This window comes from Cyprinus carpio, chromosome A17 (assembly GCF_018340385.1).
Source record: "Cyprinus carpio isolate SPL01 chromosome A17, ASM1834038v1, whole genome shotgun sequence".
In the NCBI taxonomy this organism is placed as follows: domain Eukaryota; kingdom Metazoa; phylum Chordata; class Actinopteri; order Cypriniformes; family Cyprinidae; genus Cyprinus; species Cyprinus carpio.
This window is the reverse complement of record NC_056588.1, coordinates 15,707,365-15,729,397: the sequence shown is the minus strand read 5'-3', so window position 1 is coordinate 15,729,397 and position 22,033 is coordinate 15,707,365. Positions and strand designations below refer to the sequence as shown.

The following is a 22,033-nucleotide window of genomic DNA, read 5'->3' as shown; positions in this document are numbered from 1 at the left end:
TCTTTTGGCTTTATCCTCCCTCAAGAAAGTTGGGGATTTACAAGCTCTTTCTGTTTCACCTTTGTGCATGGATTTTGCACCAGGATTCGTGAAAGTTTTCCTGCGACCGAGACCTGGTTATGTCCCAAAGGTCGCTTCAAACCCTTTTCGCTTCCAGCAGGTGGTCTTGGAGGCTTTCTCCCCTACAGAGGCAGGGCTAGGAGATCTAAGCCTTTGTTCTGTGAGAGAGCTGAGGATCTATGTTGATCGCACAGCCCCATGGCGTGAGTCCGACCAGCTGTTCATCTGTTTTGGATATAAAAATAAAGGCCGTGCACAAAGCAACACATGTCCCATTGGCTGGTTTTAGGCTATATCCTTAGCCTATGAAGTGCACGGACTCGCTTCGTCCTTAGGAATTCAAGCTCATTCCACGAGGGCAGTGGCTTCATCGCAAGCCTTCCTCAGTGGATCTTCGATGGACGATATATGTGCTGCGGCAGGATGGTCTTTACCGAGCACTTTTGTCAAATTTTACAGTCTGGATGTGAGGACGGCCCCTGGCTCCCGGGTTCTCTCCGCTTGAGCAGATGCTATCCTTGGATCCCAGCTATCTCAGGTACGTCAGGCGTGATGGTATAGGGTTCCCATACGGTGACTGCAGCATCGAAGTGACCTATGAAAGGGAACATCTCGGTTACGTACGAGATGCTGCGGTTCGGGCCGTTCCGTACCTTGATGGTTGAATAAAATTGGCGGGATGGTACAGGGCTTCAGACATTCGTCACACCAAGGGGTGTTCCCATACGGTGACGTCACCGCAGCATCTCGTTCCCTATTCAGGGAACTGTGGTTACATACTTAACCGAGATGTTATCCACACTTGGCAGAAACTCAGCAGCAACATCGTTTGGTGGCCTTTTGTGGTAGTGTGTCCCAGAAATTTTGTGTTATACTTTTCATAGAATGCTGGAACAATAAGTTTTTATGTTGGAACAATAATCCTGGGATTTATAGCTTCTCCAGGGTGTTAATGAATAATACAAATGTGTCAGACAATCAGCTAATTAGCTTAGCATGGTTGATCTCATTGTTTAATTTGTCAGTGACACTATTTTGGACTTGTTTGGTTATTTTTACGCTTTAAAATTTCTAACATTTAAGGTTTAAAAAAAAAACAATGATACCAACTCCGGGACATTTACATTTATGCATTTAGCAGACGCTTTTATCCAAAGCGACTTACAGTGCATTCAGGCTAACATAATTCACCTAAAATCTCTTCCCTGGGAATCGAACCCACAACCTTTTGCGCTGCTAACACAATGCTCTACCACTGAGCCACAGGAACAAAAGAAACATGACTTTTAAATGTTTTCCATGGTTTCCATTGAGATAAGACATTCCTACATCATAATATGTGACTTTTTATCTCATGATTCAGGATTCAGATTTTTTTCTCACAATTCCGAGTTTACACCACGCAATTCTGAATTTTGAGTTTATATCTGGCTTTTTTTCTTCTTCAGAATTAAAATTAAAAAGGTAATTGCGCATTCTCACAATTAACTTTTTTCTCTGCAATTGCAAGTTTATATCTCACAATTCAGAACTGTGAGTTTAAATCCTGCAATTCTGAGTTTATGTCTTGCAATTCTGACTTTTGTTTTATAATATCAAAAAGAGTCAGAACTGTTAAAAAGAGTCAAAATCACCTTTTTTAAATTCTGTGGCGGAAATGGTCTTCCATAATAAGCAACTTTGAAAATCAATAGAAATCTGGTCATACAAGAAAAATTAAGTTGTTACTATTCAGAAAAAATAACAGATAATGTGGAAAATCTCTTGAAGGCAATGACTCATGAAAGAGACATAAGAGTCTCTAAAAGAGGTATTAAATACGGTTCCTGTCCAGTTTTCAATCAAAATTCATGTGATCTCCATAAGATGAAAGCCTCCATTGGCCTCTCGTAATTCCTCTTTCTTGCGGGCCTGAACCAGGGAAAAGACCACAGCAGCAAGGGTGTTCCTCCCGAGAGAGATCCCTCTGCTGGTGCTTCTCTCAGCGTAGCTTGAGCTCTGTTCCCTGCTGCTAACAAAGTACGTGCGGACCCCTCCCCGCTGTTCGCTAACCCCTTTGACGTAGATATCTCCTCTAAGCTGTAGCACAAAGCCGCGGTCAGCCAGGATACGGCTTGTGCCCTCTGGGACCTGAATACGCCCGCTGAGACCTGTGCTGTCCATTCGGCTAGCAAGATTCACAGTCATGCCCCAGATATCATACTGGGGTTTAGTGGCACCAATCACTCCGGCGACTACAGGCCCATGAGAAATACCTGTACGATAGAAAAGCAGTTTTATGCATATTAAAGTTGTTTCAGGAGAAGAGTAAGTTACTAATTTTATTTTTAAGATTACAAAGCAAACATTTTCTCTTGGAATAAAATACATCAGTTGTATACAATAAGACCAGAAAGGTGCATCAAGAAAGTAAAACAGGGTCAATTTTGATTTCATGTTTGCCAAAGCAACATTGTAATTTTAAATTTAAATTCAAAGATTGTATTATTGTTATAATAGCCCAATCCAATCACATGAAAATCATACTGATGGTTTTATTTAAGCTCATTAGTGTGTCTGAACTGGCGCCGAGCAGGTTAAATTACTTCCCTTCATAGCAGGTAGTCATCAAACATGCACAGGTGAAAGAATAATAATAAAAAAAAAAATCAGATAAAGCTAATCCTATTTAAACTGATATGTTAATTTCCATTACATTTTTGTTTATTACTAGTAGAGTTGCTAAATACAAAAATAGCACAATCTTACCGACACGCAACTGGAAGTTGTTTGAGGTACGTTTGTTTATTTGTTTCAGAGTTTCTTGCATGGCCAAAGCGAATAGAACCAGCGTGCTTAGGTGAGCCCACTCATCTTCACATTCCTATAAAATACACATGAATAAAATTGAGCCTTAATTTATAAAAATCTAACTTCTCAGTTACTACTTAACTACTACTTAATTACTAGTTATATTTATACATTTTTAATATGTATGAATACTTTTTTATGTTTTATCCTGACCGACCTGGCCAGAATTGAAGGGATAGTTCACCCAAAAATGAAATGTGATCCATCCTAGGTGTATTCTTTCAGAAGAATACAATCGGAGTTATATTAAAAATGACCTGGCTCTTCCAAGCTTTATAATGGCAGTGAATGGTGGTCAAGATTTTGAAGCAAAATAAAGTGCATCCATCCATCAAATGCACCCCATGGCTCCAGCGGTTAGTAAATTCCTAAATCCTTTTGAATTGAAGTGATGTGTTTGTGTGAAAAATATAAATTGAAAAACATCCTTATTTACAACTTTATAAACCATAATCTCTACCTTTATTCACCCCCTGGAGCTGTGTGGAGTACTTCTTATGATGGATGTATACACTTTTTTGGGCTTCAAAATCTCAACCACCATTCACTGCCATTATAAAGTTTGGAAGAACTTAAGACATTTTTAATATAACGTCGACTGTACAGTATTTCGTCTGAAAGAAGAAAGACTTATACACCTAGGATGGCTTGAGGGTAAGTAAATCATGTGCTAATTTTTATTTTCTGGGTGAACTATCCCTTTATTTTTTATTATTAATATTATTATTATTATTTATTAATTATCAAGATTTTATTTCTTTCAAAAAATCAGATTCCAATATCGATCTAATCAAACGGATGCCTCTATCAGCAACACTGGCTGATACTGATTTGGTCACCAGCATATATCATGCATCTAGTTATATTGTCAGGCATACATGTCAAATGTAGCACAGACCTGTTTTCTAGGAGACAGGCCAGATGCAGCCATGTAGCAGCTGCCAATGGTTTTGATTTTCTCCAAGTCCTGGAAGTAAGGCTCTTCCAGTAGCTAAGGGGACAACAGGGAAAAAGATGAAGTAAGCCTGTCTTGAAATGTCTGCCTGGATTTGAAATTTCACACTACAACTAAGTCAGCATTTGCACATTTGAAATACATTCCATTAGTAACATCAGAGCTGCTATAAGCCGTTAAAACTATGAGCATGTATGGTCTTGGGCTTCGACATTTTGCACAATTCCACACACCTCATCAAAGTCAGCGATGATCTCATTAAGAAGACGCAGACACTCCACATCTTGATGAATCAACTCTTTCTTCTCGTAATAATCTGTAAAGCCTGGAATGGAAGCAAACATCACCCCAACTCGCTCGTAGGATTCAGAGAACAGGTCCTTGGAGCCAAAGAATTTATACAGAGAAAATCAAGAAGTGTTACTATTACTTTATTTATACTTATGGATAAATAAAAGTGCTCCATAACTACTGAAATGATTGAAATGCTTCAAATAAGCCTCAATTTGAAAACAAACAGCTGGATAATTTGATTGCATATGTTATTATTTCTTATTTTCTAAACAAAGTTTAACCAAACTATTGAGATCTGTCATTAATAATCACGCAACTACCTCATTGTTCCTGTCTCTCTCAAGAAAGTGGCGTGCGACATGGGCAGGAAGGATGTTGTACAGCAGACACTCGTTATGCTCCCTCAGTTCCTTCATGTCCTCCACTTCCTGTCTGGCCTGAAGACGCCACAGGAAGTCAAGCCTGGCTGTAGTTTCTAACTGTAAGATTAAACAGAAATAATTTCTTGAATCTTACTGAAAAAAAAAAGTAAAGATAAATATAAAACTGTATGTCAGTTTTGATTGCTTCAGTTATGAATAGAATTGTTTTTATTTATTTATTTTTACAACAGGATGATTATCATAGCTAAGTGGTGGTTTGATTATTATTCACTGATATAATTAAAAATATTCATTAATTGTAAAATATGTTATGATTCTACATTATTATTTAAATCACTAGCAACAGCATATGATACTGAATTCCTATGATTAAATACTTGAATAAGAATTTAATTATAATACCTGTCTACTGTTGTAGAGGACAACCACAACAAACATGGCCATTAGCAACACAGAAACGCCTTTGCGTCTGAGGTACTGATTTCTGGGCAAAACACACACATATAAAGCTTACATTAGCAGGGCCACAACAATTCAACAGTCCAGGAAGTCATTTGTTTTCTTGACTTTCTAAACAAGTTTGATGTAGTATATGAAAAATAATAATGACTACGATTGAAAGAATAAATCTTTTAAAAATCTAGTTCTTAGAAATGTTACACTTTTGAAAAAAGCAAAAAAATAAAAAATAAATCACAGAAACCTTACATTTTGAATGCACTTGAGTCTACGTTAAATAATATATATAAAAAAAAAAAATCACAAAACCATACTTATTATATTTAATATTGTTTTAATATTTACTTTTTGATTTAAGAATATTGTCAAGTTATTAATATCACCATGTTTTCTTGGTGTTATTTGACCTCAACTAATCTTGCTTTTTCATTTAAAAAAGTATAATTTTGATATTTGACCTGGAAATATACTGTAACTTTCAAAACTCAAAATTTCCTCTAAATAAAATTTAAAAAATAATAATTCAAAAATGTCTTGTTCAAAAAATTTTGGATTGTCGATGTCTAGAAGTCATACACAGTACCACATTAAGGAAGATTGTTTGATATAACCTCTTTGATAAAACATTTAAATATTGTACCTCTGAATTTGGCCGTTTTGGTGTTGGCGGACAAAGAGCACATGGAAGGCTACCTCAATGAGGTATGTGTAAACTGCAATGACTAACATAAGGACTGCCAATTTCAACAGACAGCTGAGCCTCAGGAACACAGCACATGTCACCATGGCCACCATACCACTCAAAACAAAGAACTGCAGAGAGACGGACATTTTTACTGAATTTAGTGTAGTTACAAGCATGGCATTAATGAAATGGGGTAAAATTAGGATGGCTGTATCAGAATAAGCATTACTGGAAGTTGTCTCACTTGTGACACATTTATATTCAATGTGTATCTACTGTACCTCAGGATGAGTGCAGATGTTTACTGGCCACTGTGCACCTTGTTCTGAGTTCTTGTTACTTTCTTTAGCCTCTCCAACCATTTTACACCACAACTGTACAAATAGATAAAAGAAATAAAAAAGACAGACAGGTTTAGAGAAGCATTTTAATTTGGCCCAAACAACTATAAATTCTGGCACTCACAATATCACAGGAGGCCACACCAAAGTTAATAGCAATAGCGGTGAGGGTGAGCAGGTTACGGATATACTTGGTCTCGTGTATCCAGCAGCACAGATGTTGTAAGTACGGTGGAGAGTGCTTAAATTCCTCAGCCAGTGTTACCAGAACAAAAACAACATAAACAAGAAAAAAAACAAAAAAAAAAATCACCATAACAAAAATACAGATTCACAGAGAAATAACAAAAATGAATACGTAATACTGCTACATTTCAAAAATCAAAAAAATGCACATTAGTATTGAGAGAATAGTAATAGCTCACTGTGGTGAGGGGACGAGGACCTGAACGGCCATGATGAAGAGGAGCATTAGGAATGAGCAGGCCAAGTTGGATTTGAACATCTCATCTCTCATCTGAGAAAACTGAAAGTTCAAATCTTTAAGCAAAAATGCTATAGAAAATATAAAAACTGTTCCTCGGCGGTCCATACCTTTCCCTCGATGTGTCTGTCTTTGAAGACTAGTGTGATGGGTGTGATGTGTTCTTTGCGCATTCGCTCACTACTGCGCACCTCGATGGCTTGCTTGATTCTCTTGTTGATTTCTCGAGACCCAGCACCATGAGGAGTAATTTGATTGGGCAACTGCACTAGGGAGCCATTGGTGAAAGTGGCTAAGATCTAAAAGATGACAATACAAAAGCATTGCATCTATTTCAAGTGGGGAAACAAATTATATAACTATTATTAATAGAGATAGATGATGGTTATAAGTTTGTTTGTTTGTTTTAAATCATATTGGTCAATATTGTATATACTATATTGTATATATTGTACATTTCTTTAGCAAATCGTAAAATTATTGTTAAAATAATAATAATATATTGCTTTTTTTAAGTATCAGTATCATTTTTATGCATTAAAGTTTTAACATCAGTGCATTACTTAAGAGCTCAACTTTTTTAATTATTTAAAAAAACTGAACTGTCCCTTTAAATGCTTGCTGTAAACATGATTTCCATTTGGATTTCCATTCAAGAGACATCTTATTATAAATTATTTTCTAATGTAATGGACCATAACACTGATGCTGGTGATAAAGTTACTAAAGGGTTCACTTAATAACAAATTGTGGCACTATTTAACAGGTTTGATAACTTCACATCTTATGACTAACTAGAGAGGACATTCAGATCTAAGTGAGGTTTATGAGTGAGGTTAACACAGACTCACGCAGTTCATTCCAATGATGTTATCAAAAGGAAGCTCAGCACTCCATGTCGTCTCATCTTTGCTGGTCTTCCGGACTTTAGGGGGCTCCTTGTCTTCCTGTGGCGTATGGCAGATCAGAAAAGTGTCGATCTTGTGTTTGCGTAAAAACTCATTCCGCTGATAGCCTCGACCTTCTTCTGTCTCATATGCCCCATCTAGACATTCCAGGGTTGCTCGTGATATATGAATCCTCCTATTATTATACAATTTGATACATTATTCTAATATCAATTTTATTTGGCTAAAAATGTGACCATGCTAATGATCTGGTGTACTTGCCCTGGGACTCCTCCAGCTTCTAGCATGTTGGCAACATCTACGTCCCAAGACCACACATCAAATTGCCATTTCTGCAGACCCAAAACCCCACACAGAACCGAGCCAGAGTGAATGCCAATACGCATGTCCATATCTCTTTTCAGCTCCTTACGTACACAACTGACAAAGAAAGAGGAAAGCTTAACATCATAATCTCTTTTGTTTTCTTCAGAAGAATTAGATGTAAATCCCCATAGAGCATCAATAACAATGCAGGAAAAGTATAATACGAATGTTCCAAAATATCAGACATGTCCAATCCTGCTCCAGGAGGGTCAACGTCCTACAGAGTTCAGCTCCAGCCTGCCCCAACATGATGTTTCCAGTAATCCAGAAGACCTTGACTAGCTGTTTCAGGTGTACTTAATTAGGGTTGGGCCTGAACTTTGCAGGACAGTGGACCTCCAGGAGCAGGATTGGACACACCTGCAAAAGATCTATGAAAGTACAGTTATGATAGCGCCACAGAGTAGAAATAAATGCATAGAAGGCTTGCTTACAATCTTTGCACATTAAACTGGGAGAAACCTTTAGGTAGATGGACAAAATACGTAACATACACACCGTATAGTGTTGATCATTGCCAGACCCATCTCTACACAGCAGCGAGCATGTGCAGTTTGGGGCTCTGGGACCCCAGACACACAGTAATAACAATCTCCAAGAATCTTTATCCTCATGCAGTGATTCTCCTGAAATATCAAAAGATATCTTTCAATTAGCTTCCAACATTGCATACCTTTGACACTAAAACTGTCTCCAGCTGTCTGTGAACCTCAAAAGTTAATCTTTCTCACCTCAGCTAGGCGATCAAAGCGACCGAACAGCTCATTGAGTGTGCGCACCAATTCCTGAGCTGACATGGTCATTGAGAGAGAGGTGAAGCCTTTTATATCAGCAAACAGGATACTGAGACAAGACCACACACATTCATTTCATGCACCATTCTTGCAACCTAAATGTACTGGAAAAAGTACTGCACAGAGAGCTACGTGTACCTGACGTCTTTGTATTGATGAATGTAGGTTTTATGGAACTGTTGAGGAAGCAATTCATCTTCCATAGCAGTCATATCACCAATCATCTCCATAGCAATAAATCGAGGAAGAATGGACATCACCAAACGCTCCTAATGCAAAATGATTCCTCTTTTCTTTTGAAGTTTCATATTAATGATCAAAGAATATCTTATTAAATCAAGAATCTCAAACCTGTCTCTGGTTCTCTCGTTCCATTTTGACTCGTCCTTCAATGCAACGCCGTGTCTCAAGGAATGCCTGCCTTTGAGCGCGATCCGACAAGTAGTGGATGAACAGCCCTGCAGTATTCATACCCATGTACAACAGACCTTTTGCTAGTAACTGAAAGAAAACCAAGAGTAAAAGTTAGCACAGTTACTGAAATGAACAAGACCAGCTTCTTTCATTCTTGTATTTATCTTTCAAGTTGACAAATGGTTGAAGATTGTCTTGAGATGATGGTTTATTCATACTGTATGTCCTAATAATGGAGCATTTATCAAAAAGAAGACCAAGTACAACTCAATAGACATATAAAAAGTCTGAAACTGACTGGCTCCATATTTCAAGGATAGTTCTTGTGGTGATCTTTGATTTTAAAGAAACATTGATTTCCTATTTTTTGACACAGGTGAGAATCGAAAGTGAACTTTGAAGATAGATGAGCTTTGAGCTTGAGCATGGAATCTTCTTTACCTTTCTTACAATGGCCGTGTCATTGTAGTTCCTAAGGGCATCCACCAACAGGTGCAAAGCAGCGGTGAAGAACCCGATGAAGATGGACCACAGTAGAGGTAGGGGCAATAGTGTGTAGGTGGCGAAAAGGGTGAAGAGCACATACCAGGACTGGTTCTCCAACCCATATGCCAAACCACCCAGCGCCTGCACAGTCTGGGACAACCAGCTTGCCAGCCCAGCATAGCGCAGGTAATCTGGAGACATCAATCCTTTACAGGTTAGAACTAAGACACATATGACTGCTCCAAGTCCCATGAAGAGCCCAGCCAACCATCCTTGTTGAGAGTCCACCATCTCTGGTGCCACAGCCAGGTAGATGAAGAGAATATGGAGTTTGGTAAGGATATCAATAACATTAGTGACTACTAGCGAAGTTCTGCGCTGACCAGACGAGTGCTGCTGGTACAGATGCTCAAGATCATGAGATTTAAACTTGTGGTGGAGAACCGGAAGGAAAATGCCACGCACCGTGGAGCCCCAGCTTACGAAGAAGTCAGCATCACTGAGTGAGTCGGTGGACTTACGTGTGCAGGTGGAGTTGCGCTCTCTTAATGGGTGAACGCGGGCTGCCGAGGAACGCCGCTTATGCGTGCCTGCGTTGCCCCGCACAGCTTTGCTACGAATCTGCCTGTTGATGTCATCGATGTAAGCATCAGTAACAATGATTTTGTGAGAACTGGCTGCTCGCCCCTCATGGTGCATTCCTCGTTGGTCGATAATGTGACGTACTGCATTCTGCCACATTAGTTGCTTGCGTTTCAGGTTGTGGGGGGGAGGCATAGCTAGGCATACCTTAGGCGGAAGAGTGACTTCTGTGGAACTCAAAGCCATGATCTGAACCTGATTTAAACAGGCTTTAGATCCCAAAACTCAGCTCAAGACCTCTATCAACTGCACAAACCTAAAACAAGACAGAAAAGAAAAAGGTTTAATAGTCTGGATGGAAATTTGAAGTTGTATCAGAATGAAACCCATAAACAAACTTTAACATGAAAATGACAATAAGCACAGTACACTGTGAAAAAAAAAAAATAAATTTGATTTTAACAGTAAAAGACTGTAAAATGCTACAGTAAAAACCTGTTAACTGGTTAACAGTAAGTTTTCATACTATATTCGGTGAATAAATGTAATTACACGTAAAATACGGTTTTTGGAAGTGAAAAAGAAAAATTCATTGTATAATTTACAGTGACAAACCGTAAATTGATACTCCCAGAATTCCCTGCATGACACTTCATTATATATATATATATATATATATATATATATATATATATATATATATATATACACACACACACATTTATTTATGCATTTAGCAGACACTTTTATCCAAAGCAACTTACAGTGCATTCAGGGCTATAATTTTTTTTTACCAGTATGTGTGTTCCCTGGGAATCAAACCCATGACCTTCTGCACTGCTAACGCAATGTTCTCCCACAGAGCCACAGGGACACATTTGGTTGTTGTTGAAATAACATGTTTCTTCTTAGTTTGTTCTTATTAGTTGTGTACATTATGGTTTAATCTTACATCTAATGTTGTTAAAATAGTGTTAATTGCATTATTTCAGTATCATGTGTGCCACTATGATGGGGTTTAGTGTTTGTGTGAATGACACTGTGCACCTTCTATATATAAGTATTGCCCTCCTCAGCTCGTAGAAAAGCTGTTTGTGATGAGCTTTGGTTCATCATGTGACTTTCTCATCACCACCAGGTTTTGGTGGTTATCTGTGCATTCCAGTGGTTAAAAACAGATATTAGTACTTCAATATTTTGGTTTATTATCATTAATGATCAGTTAATGAAATATGGTATTTTATAGTGAAAATAAAATAATTCAAAAAAACAAAAAATGCTACAACAATATTTACTGACAATTAATAACAAACAAACACACCTGTATTTTACTGTAAATAAATGTCACATATTTTTTTTTTTTTTTTTACAGTGCCCTTAAAATACCCCCAGAATACACTCTAAACAAGTTTAATACTGCCCAGAGTACCCCCAAAATTAGTTGCTTTTACCCCCAAGAATACCCTAAAAAAAAAAATTATACTCCCCAAAATACCCCTAAAACAAATCCAATACCCCTTAACAATTATCAAAACAAGGTCAGTACCCCAAGAGTACACCAAAACAAGTTACCCTCAAAATACCTTTAAAACAAATGAATTTTCACAATTTCCCTCCAAAATAAGTTCACTCCCACATATATCCCTATAATTTAATAAATACAACTGTACACAATGCATGTAATGTGTGCACTAAACTGCATATTAAAATAAGAAATATTGCTGCAAAAGGTCAGACTATTAATTCAGAATGGTTTGCAGAAGACATTATGGATTTATACTGTGCATACAAATGCAATAAAAGTAAAAGTAAATGGAAGGATACTTGCCATTAATGTGGTGCTGCAAGCTTGATAAATCTTGTAACGATGCATGCATCTGCTCCTCCATAAACAGTAGCCCAGTTAAACTGATCCAGACCCCAGCAAATATCTAATACGGTACATTCTTGTCCCTCAAAGGTGGGATACTTGGCATCTGAGTGCAGAATGAGTCTTCTTTGACAGTTTTCCTGTCTGCCATGCCATTCATCATAACTATGCTTTGCATAGTAAATTATTTGTCCTGATACCTTCCAACCATGTTATCCATCACTTTGCCTTAAAAAAAAAAAAAAACTCCTTGGCATTGGATAACGTCAAGGCCACCCAAGTCCTGTCTGCGGCTGATTGACTCAGTTTTGAGCAGCACTGTCTTCAGGTAATGAAGTGACTGCTTGGCCAGATGGTCTGAAAAGCTGCCCTGACCCTTCCGAGAGGTAGCAGAGCACAATCTGCTGAAGCTTATCCTATGGAAGAATCCCGACTCTTAATGAAAATGTTTAGAGGCAAAAATAAGTGGACTTGAACTCCGCACTAAGGCAGTGACAAAGGGGCTTGGGATCTAATGCACATGCACGCACACACACACACACACACACACACACACACACACACACACACACACACACACACACACACACACACACAGTAATAGGTTGAAATATAAGGGATTATCTACTCAGCAAAGGTGCACGTGATCCATTAAGGTCTCATGGGCACAGCTAACAGGATAAAGTCTGTGACAGGTGAGTTTATGTGTGGAGGTAATTGCTAGGTTAAAATTTAATTGCTCTTAAAATCTATTTTTTGAAAGCTGTTTGTTTATTCCATGTTTCAAAAATTGATAAGTCTTATATATATTTTTTCACAATATCTACAGGCCATCTTGCCCCATTGTTATACTATATATATAGATTAAATATGTGTATAGATTAGTTATTATAGGCTAGATATTGTAAGGAGAAAATGTGATCGTTTGTGATTGGCTGACATATGCTCTTGAGCAGACACAGTGAAGGGTTTTAGTTAGCAGGCTAGGCCGCTGATTCAGGGAATGTGGGAAGTAAGCTGGATAAAGTGCTTCTCACTGATCTGGTTACCAACAATATGTGCCAGGTCAGAAAGTGACTGAACCATCTGTTTCCTTTAACACATAAATAATCATGCTTTTCACTTGAGTGGATGACTTGGGCTAAAAAAGGTTAAGTTGCCTTTACCTGCTGGCTTAATTTTTACAGTATTTATATAATGTAATAGCCTAAAAGGCCATTTACACAGAATGTGTTTTTGCATTCCATTGTACTGCTTTTCCATTGTTTTTCTATGTAAATATTCGCTAAATGGTCAAATTTGATTGTTGTGTCTGTTGAAGTATCTCGCGTGTCATGGCATTCTAAAAACGTGGCACTTGATTGAAACGTGGCATGAAAGAATTCAACTTTTATGTAAACACACCTCTAGACTCTGCAGGTTGTTTTTTCACTTCAGTGCTCTGAATCTCAATTTTTTAAACACAAATGGCCCATCATTTTGTAGCTTTTGTGAAACTGTTTTAGTTTGTAATGTTGTGGTTATAATGCAATTTTCAAAACCAAAAGGCAAAAGTGATTTACAGTTATTCCTTTATTTCGCTATATAAGCCGAATGGAGAAAGTAAATGCTTCTGTGCATAAAACAGAGACACTTTTCCCATTGAGCAGTGGCCTTGGCATTCATGTAAACAGGCCTTATCTTTGTATTCTGCAAAATTACAAACATGCTTCTTACTCATGCCATGACGCATTTCACACTCAGACAAATCAATGTCACAGACTGAAACAAAAGAAAACAAAAGTGCCTCCAGTTAAAAGATTCACTATTATGTAGTGAGTGTAGCTAATGAAACTTTTAGGAGTACAACATTACGGATGATGTAACTAACATTGTTTGGGTAAATGTTACATAGTTCAACATAACGTTCAAGGCAGCTCAATATCAAATGCCATTGAAAATAAACAAATGTAATAAAGATCACAAAACGTGTACTTTCAGATAAATATTTTAAAATATAAATAATGGTTACATTATATAGACTCACATTGTGTTGTAAACACCACAGTTCAAAAAAAAATATACAATATCTGATATACTTGCATTACAGTGATTGTTACCTACATAGAAGTGTTAATATACAAGGGCCAAATAAATCATTGTTGAACTAATGCATGTTGGCACATCTACACAGCTCTGCTAATGTAACAGTTTTATCTTAGTTATATTTATTCCAGTGTTGGTGTAAACAAAGCCCCTTTGTTCTTGTGTTTTTCTTGGACCAGATATCATTACTGTGGCAGATTTAAAGATAGTTTCTTTCATATATTCTTTATATATTTAAAGCTACTGTCTCAACATCAATAATAGCTAGATTTTTAGTTTTGCACTTAGCAAAACCCCTAAATGTTGTGTAATGACTGGTAAACAGCACTCTTATACACTTTAATATAGTTTGGCACTAGTGACCACAACCTATACTAGAGTACTGTTCAAAAGTTTGGGGTTGGTACAAGTTTTTAATGTTTCTTAAAAGTTTCTTATGCTCACCAAGGTTACATTTTAACCAAAACAGTAAATTATAAAATATTATTACAATTTAAAATACCTGTTTAATATTATATTATATTATTCCAGGATACTAATTTGGTGCGCAACAAACATTCCTTATTAACATAAAATATAACATAAAATTTTGTAACAATGTTATTGTCTTTGCACGGTTGATCAATTTAACAAAACCTTGCTGAATAAAAGTATTTTCTTTAAAAAATAAATAAATTAAATCTTACTAAGTCCAAACTTTTGAATAGTAGTGTATGTTTGGTAAGTCTATTATTACACAAACTATATATATAGTACCCATAAGGGCATAACTTAAGTTAAATTAACAAAATGCATGTGCATGACACATACCATATTTCTTGAACTGGTTGATTTACATACTATCTATTAAAATTTAATTCTCATCAAAAGACAAGCGACATTCTAGAAAGCAGATGTTAAATGTGAGTAGACTTACATAAAAAAGACATTTAATTAATTTTTTTGTAACAAAAATGTACTGTACATTTTTGTAAATAAATCAATTTTAAATAAATGATATTGCACTGATGCAAAGATATTGGACATGTTACATTTTCTGCTCATGCTTTTCCTCCTCTTTGGAGAGAGCTAAGGTGAAAAACTGGGAATCATGTAGGTCATAGCATCCCTGTGAGGTGCATCGGGATTAAACAACAGCATTAGAATGCTAAGACTCACAAATCAGTTGGTAAATAAGTGGTCTTTCACTTGTACATCTATGGTAGCAAAGCAGCACAACAGTCACAGGGCAGACTGGGAAAAGAAGGATCCACCAATTTCATCCTCATGCTCCAAGACAATGTGACATGCACATGATTTGGGCTGAAACCTTACAGCATTATAGTTGTTTCCCTACTACAACTTTTGACAGCAACATGTATTTTACATTATAAACAGGACAGCTGTATGTCATAGTAAACACAGTGTCATAGCTGTATGTCAAACTCAGCTGTTACTAAGTCTTTGTTGGAGTCCAGAGGCTTCTCCATGTGTCTTAAGCGTAATCTTCACTGGGAGAAGGGAACTCTGCAAATGCGAGGTAACTCTCCAACTCCAACTAATGGCAATGTGAAGCTGATCAACTTAAAACAAGGGAACAAAGTTAAGTTTCGGCCTTAAAGAGTCATTTGTTGGTTTTTGATGAAATCTTGGGAGTGAAAACACTTTTGTGGTGCGACAATGATATTTGTACTTCAGACATTCTGATAGCATATTTAAACTGCCCTGAAATAGTTTTTAATGCACATTTAATAATCAAAAAAGTAAATAAATATATAATTAATACAAATTCAACAAACAAAACACCACAGCAAGCAATCGAAACAAACAAAAAGAACGTTCATTTGAAAAAAAAAGAAGAATATTTAGATGGCACAATGAAGATGAAAACAATCTGTTTATGGCATATCTCAGACATGATGTGGAGGGTGTGTTTGTAATGGAAACCATGTGAGATGCACTTGTGTGTGAGCATACGGTCCTACTTGATATTCTTGAGCAGCGATGTGCGAGCATTAACCACTGCTTTGAAGGCATCCTCACTGCCTGGGGCCACACACTTGTCCGGGTGCAACAGTACAGCCAACTTCCTGTATGCCTTGTTGACTTCCTCCCTACAAGCACAAAATGAGAAAAACCTATTAGTCTCAGTTTGCACATATCAAACAGGCCTTTAAAATGCTGATATGGCAAACCACTGTGGTCCCAATAAAGAGGGATCACAGTGAAGAATCAGCCAAGGAAGAAGGATTGTGATTGGCTGGGAATGAGAAATGACACAAGCTCATGATTGGTTTCTCAGGGTGTTGGGGAAATCTCAAAGAGGTTAATTAAGCTGGCAGGAGAGAATTTAAGGATGGTAATTGGATTGAAGGCATTCTCTAATGATCTGACCCACATGATTAAACCAGCCAAGCGAACACAACCGGCAATGTTGCATCAATAATACTGAGACAATAGAATTCAATGGGAAATAACAGTATCAAACTGTATCAACTATTTGTTGCTTGCTTTTAAGCATCTGACATTCTGTTAAATATTTCAGAGAACTGGAGAGTAAATACTAGCTTTGGCTTTCTTAATGGTTATTAAAGCAACTTAAAACACAGTATGTCCTCTGTCACTGGTGGGCATTGCGTATGTGCTAAAGATGGGAACACACTAACCTATTAACATCAGTTGACTCTTATAACTTAAGAGAGGTTAAGTGGGGCTTTAATAAAACAGAGCCAAATCAACATGCAACACAATTCATTTTTAAATGATTGCCCAAAAATGTATAGATTAGATTAGATTCAACTTTATCCTCATTGCACATGTAAGGTACAAGGCAACGAAATGCAGTTAACATCTAACCAGAAGTGCAATAAGCAGTAAGTACAGGATATACAGTGTCTACAATATGTTAAAAAAATTACAATAAATATACAGATAAGGGAGTACTATGGACATAATTTACAGATTTTTAAATACTATCAGCTTGATATACAGATAGGTGTACTATGAACATACTATACAGATGGATTACGTTATAAGTGTATGCACACTATAAGCAGAAACTATGAACATATGAACATTATTTACACTAGTGCAATGGACAGTAAAAAAGTGCAGATTAGTGCTGTAATCATGATTTTTGACAGCATGATGTCTGGAGTACATAGTTTACAAACAACACAGCTGTTTATGGCTGGTTAAAACTTTAAAGAACAAAGCCCAGTGGCCTACTGTATATAATAGAGTACATTTAATATTTAATATATATTTTATAATTAATAAAATAAGCCATAAACCACAATTAAAGCATTTTATCAGACATCAACAAACATTCAATCATTCCATAAACATCCACACAGATAAATTTATATTATACAAAAACTCTGAAATTTACAACAAATCAGTGGTATAACATCGTCAAATCAATGCTGTCAGGCATTAAGAAAAATGTGATGCCCTGCATCAGACAAATTCATATATACACCATATATACATACACTGCTGTTTAAAAGTTTGGCGTCCGTTCGATTTTTATTTTTTTTTTAATAATACTTTTATTTAGCAAGGATGCATTAAACTGATCAAAATGACAGTAGAGACATTTATACTGCTATAAAAGGTTTCTATTTCTATTTACAATAAATGCTGTTCTTCTGAACTTTCTATTCATCATCCTGAAAAAAAAGATTCTAGTTTCTACAAAAATATTAAGCAGCACAACTGTTTTCAACATCAATAATAATAAGAAATGTTTCCTAAGCCCCAAATAAGCATATTAGAATGATTTCTGAAGGATCATGCGAACACAAAAGCCTCTTGGTGAGCATAAGGGGCTTCTTTCAAAAACATTTTAAAAATCTTTCCGACCCAAAACTTTTGAATGTAGTGTATACTGCATGGATTCAAGATGTTTACTGGCATGCTGTAGACTAGTGTAGGAAAGCTATCATTCAGTTCATTAACCAGATACTGTGCAACAGAGCCTATTATACAGAGCAATAGTCAATACCTAAATAGCCATTAATCCAGAGTATGATATACAAAAGTTCAGCAGCACTAGCAGACACATTTAGCATGCGATTTACCTTGTGGCCCCAGGTTTAACCCCCAGCATATCCCAGCTGTCTTTGCTGTTGCGGATGCGTCTGATGGTGTCGGCCTGCTCTTTTGTAAAACCTACATTGACCTCTGGAGTGGGTCTCTTCCCTCCATTTTCACACATGTCAGTTATGGATGAGAAAAAGGACTGTGGAGGGGGACACATATCACATAAACAACAGTCAACAGAATGACAGGGCTGTAAACTGTAGAGTCACATGAGAGCAAATACCTGAAACATTTCATTGATGCCTTCACCACTCTGGGCAGAAGTTTCAAAGTAATGAAATCCTCTGCTCTCAGCCCAAAGTTTCCCCTCACTCTCATCCACAACTCGTCTTTTCGTCAGGTCAACCTTTATGGGTGAGAGACCACACTTTATAACAGTCTCTCTCTTATGTACATCATAGATTATACATTTAAGCGCCAGTGGCACCTTGTTGGCACACACGACGAAGATTATGTTCTCCATGTTGGCCTGTGAGCCCATTTCCTGCTTCATCTCTGTAAGCCAGCTGTCCAGAGCATCAAAACTCTCCCTCAGTCCAACATCATAGACCAGAATCACCCCCTGAGAGTCCTTATAAAACTCATTGCGGACCTGTAAAACACACAGCATCAATTCCCTCCAACATCAGACTCTCACAGCCATCACAAGCAAATAACCTGTGACCAATTTCTATACATGGCAATAAGAAAAATGCTAAATGCTGATGCAATAAGGTTCTTCAGGGAGACCATTACATGGACAGCAGCTCAATACTACCACACTGTGGTTAGTTCGATGTACTAGAGCAATAAAAAAATAAAAAGAATTAAAAACTCTTGATTTCATTGTGTAATAAAAAAAAAAAATTTGTTTACACATTTTTTTAACAATAATTTGAAACACACTTAATTATGTGCATACACATACAAATATAAAATAAATCAAGCAATACCTCATAAAAGAACGGATGTCCAGCCATATCAAAAATGTTTACTTTTATCTCCCTGTCTCGAACCTGAACCCTTGAGGAAGTAAACAAAAAAAAACCTTTCATTTACATTCCATTAGTGATTTGCTCTAATTGTGCTTTATTAATAGACATAACTGGCTTTGCATTGAAAAATATGTGCCATTGCACCAATAACTGACAAAACAACCACTACAGTCATATGCTTGAAAATTATTATAAGGTTATTATTGCTTTTTTAATATTAAACATCCCAGCAAAATGGTAGATACAATCAATGAATTAATAAATAAATAATACAATTAAGTGATAATACTTCCAGCTAGAAGAACAAGGTGCCCATGTGTCATTAATATGATCAGAGTTGGATGAAATTCTTGTTTGCTGCCTTTTGAAACTCATATTTGAAAAAAAGATATGACAAAGAGAAATCATTTGTCAAACCCGCATCACTTACTTGGTTACACCATAATCTATCCCAATAGTGGCTAGATACTTGGGCACAAACCGCTTCTCACAGTACCGTTTAATAATACAGCTCTGAAACAATAAACAGAAATATTATGAAATATTACATGCTTTAGGTAACCTAGTATGCTACTATACCTATTGTGCAGGCTAACCTAAAAAAATATCATACTGAATGAATAGCTCCTAAATGAAACAAATAGATTACTAGCAAAAAAATATTTACAGTATCAGTATCCATGAAACGTTACATCAAATACACAACAAAACATGTATAAGGGGAAAGCAGTTAGTTCTTAGAGAGAACATTAAGTGAACATGAACTACTGATCAATCAAACATATATATCATTAACTCAAGATCATCTTAATAAACACATGTAAAGAACCACCTGATATCTGAAGTTTGATGTCTGTATGGTTTAAAACAGTCCATTCTTACCTTCCCCACCTCTGCATTTCCCAGACTAATGACCTTAACCCGTAAAGACTTCTTGTTTTCTCGCCTCTTCTGAACATTCGTGTCCATATTGCACTTATTCGCAAACCTCGTCCAAAGGAGAAGATGAAATATCTCTAGAATCCACGTTTGTTTATGTCTGAGTCGGTCCGTAGACACAGTGAGCAGCTGGCTAACAGAGAGCCGGTGGGTCACGGAATATTACGGAGAACATTTTTTCATAAACCGAGAGTAAGCTACATTTCATGCATGTTTTACCGCGGACAAACACCGCATATATTTTAGGAGGTAGAATTATTTAATTTCGACATGCTAACGGGCTAGCTGCCCTAGCAACGACTGTTTGCTTAGCTTCACGATTAAAAGCACAGATTCAACAAAGACTTGTAAAAAAATATATATAAAGAAATGGTTTTAAAACAGCGTTTTATATTATATATTTCATAAACACGTTAATGGCAATTATGAGAAATAAGAATATTCTGTGTAATCAAAAAATTGGGGCAATTTATAGCAAACAGATGAGGGTTTCTATGGCGACAGCAACCTTCATACACAGATTCGAGAGATGACGTCACTTTGTAGGCGGATCGGCGGTTAGCGTAGCACTGGTTCACTCGACAAAAAGCCTATAGGATTTTCCCATAGGCTTTTGGATTATCGCAAAACATAAGCTCTGTGTTCAACCATAGTTCATGAAACTTACACGTTTTGTCCATAAAGATAATCTTCATAAGATAATATAACTTTGATGAATTTTGAAGCCTAAATAAAAGCGCCAGAACTTAAAAGCTAAACTTAGGCTATAAACGAACTTTTTTTTTTTTTTAACGAACTTTATTATGAACAATGCACAGGACAATAGGTACAGAGAACACGTGAAAATGGTATTTTCCGAAGATAATAAACAGTTGAATAACTAAAATTTTATTTTTATACAAACCACATAAATCAAGTATAACATGACTTCATAAATATTGATTCTGATGTTTACATTCAATTTTGTGATTATAAATTCTTCCAAATCAGACCAAATTTTTTTTTGTGTACATACAGTGATAAAATAAATGAAAAATAGTCTCCCTATTTGATTGGCAAAAGACACAGGACTCTTCTATGTTTATTTTAAATCTTCTTAGCATATCTTTATCAGGATAAATTTGATGTAAAATTTTAAATAAAACTTCTTTTATTTTATTATTAATGCAGTATTCATAAATAGTAGTGTTAGCCTTTTCCTAATTTTAAATCACCCATGGTTGAAATTAAAAAAAAACTTTGCAGGTGGAACCGAGCACAAATTTTGATTTCTAATATATTTATTGGTGTATTCTTTCTTTGTAATGTCTGTATCTCCAATAAAAATTCTATTAAATTCAGCACTAATATCTGTGAATGATATGTGTTTTAGAATTTGAAGTGAACCTGTAGGGATTGCATCAAATAGGCTATAAACGAACTACAGCACCAAGGTCGCTCGACTTCAGCGTCACCACCACCACACTGACCGCACATAGACTGTGTTCCCACAACTGTTTCAAACTTATTTTTAATGTGTGTTATTATTTATTATTCTTATTTTTATTTCGTATGTTCCTGTAGCTCAAGTGGTAGAGCATTGCGTTACGAAGCGCAAGGTTGGGGGTTTGATTCCCCGAGAACACATGATAGGTAAAAATTTATAGCCTGAATGCACTGTAAGTGCATTGTAAGTCGCTTTGGATAAAAGCGTCTGCTAAATGCATAAATTTAATTTAATTTAATTTTAATGTGTTCAGTCAAAAGGGTTTAGTCTGTATATGAATAATAAACAACGCTACATGAACCTTTTCATATAAACTGGAATAAATACAAAACTAAACTGAAATGAGACATTAATAATAAATAGTATAGTGAATAAATGAAATGACCATAACTAAAGGACATATGAAAGCTCGTATTTCTGTACATTTCGAAATAAGTTGCATTAGAAGTCAATAAATCTTTGATTAATATGAATATTTTAATTAAAAACGTGTCTCGACGAACTATTCAATAAAATTCTAGTGCATTTAATCTAT

General features: G+C 36.3%; 2 protein-coding genes across 2 annotated transcripts; both read right to left on the bottom strand.

Annotated features, from left to right (window-relative positions):
* Positions 1-1,536: 1,536 nt before the first annotated feature.
* On the bottom strand, positions 1,537-10,553 carry LOC109053960 (adenylate cyclase type 8-like). The gene is made up of 18 exons (XM_042774204.1): positions 9,435-10,553; positions 8,931-9,080; positions 8,718-8,848; positions 8,517-8,628; positions 8,284-8,411; positions 7,681-7,839; positions 7,363-7,594; positions 6,622-6,810; positions 6,451-6,553; positions 6,152-6,351; positions 5,968-6,060; positions 5,642-5,814; positions 4,945-5,026; positions 4,480-4,638; positions 4,099-4,245; positions 3,809-3,901; positions 2,809-2,923; positions 1,537-2,315 (listed from the first exon to the last, which is right to left on the bottom strand). Exons 1-18 carry the CDS (start codon positions 10,305-10,307, stop codon positions 1,909-1,911), a joined length of 3,546 nt encoding a protein of 1,181 aa, XP_042630138.1. The 5' UTR covers positions 10,308-10,553; the 3' UTR covers positions 1,537-1,908.
* A 2,932-nt stretch (positions 10,554-13,485) lies between these two features.
* On the bottom strand, positions 13,486-20,471 carry LOC109047264 (dnaJ homolog subfamily C member 27-like). Its single transcript, XM_019064965.2, has 8 exons — positions 19,956-20,471; positions 19,504-19,586; positions 19,032-19,101; positions 18,527-18,691; positions 18,323-18,445; positions 18,078-18,238; positions 15,981-16,109; positions 13,486-15,578 (listed from the first exon to the last, which is right to left on the bottom strand). The coding sequence occupies exons 1-8, from the start codon at positions 20,040-20,042 to the stop codon at positions 15,575-15,577; spliced, it is 822 nt and encodes a 273-aa protein (XP_018920510.1). The 5' UTR covers positions 20,043-20,471; the 3' UTR covers positions 13,486-15,574.
* Between the last annotated feature and the right edge of the window lie 1,562 nt (positions 20,472-22,033).

What these genes read in the sequence shown, in the direction of transcription:
- LOC109053960 (XM_042774204.1), bottom strand. Translation starts at nt 10,307, where the DNA reads ATGGCTTTGAGTTCCACAGAAGTCACTCTTCCGCCTAAGGTATGCCTA. An exon ending in ACACGGCCATTGTAAGAAAG is followed by an intron (nt 9,081 to 9,434) that starts GTAAAGAAGATT and finishes GTTTTCTTTCAG; the next exon opens with TTACTAGCAAAAGGTCTGTT. An exon ending in GCAATGATCAACACTATACG is followed by an intron (nt 7,840 to 8,283) that starts GTGTGTATGTTA and finishes TTTCTTTGTCAG; the next exon opens with TTGTGTACGTAAGGAGCTGA.
- LOC109047264 (XM_019064965.2), bottom strand. Translation starts at nt 20,042, where the DNA reads ATGGACACGAATGTTCAGAAGAGGCGAGAAAACAAGAAGTCTTTACGG. An exon ending in ATAGATTATGGTGTAACCAA is followed by an intron (nt 19,102 to 19,503) that starts GTAAGTGATGCG and finishes TACTTCCTCAAG; the next exon opens with GGTTCAGGTTCGAGACAGGG. An exon ending in GTTAAACCTGGGGCCACAAG is followed by an intron (nt 16,110 to 18,077) that starts GTAAATCGCATG and finishes TTGTGCTTGTAG; the next exon opens with GGAGGAAGTCAACAAGGCAT.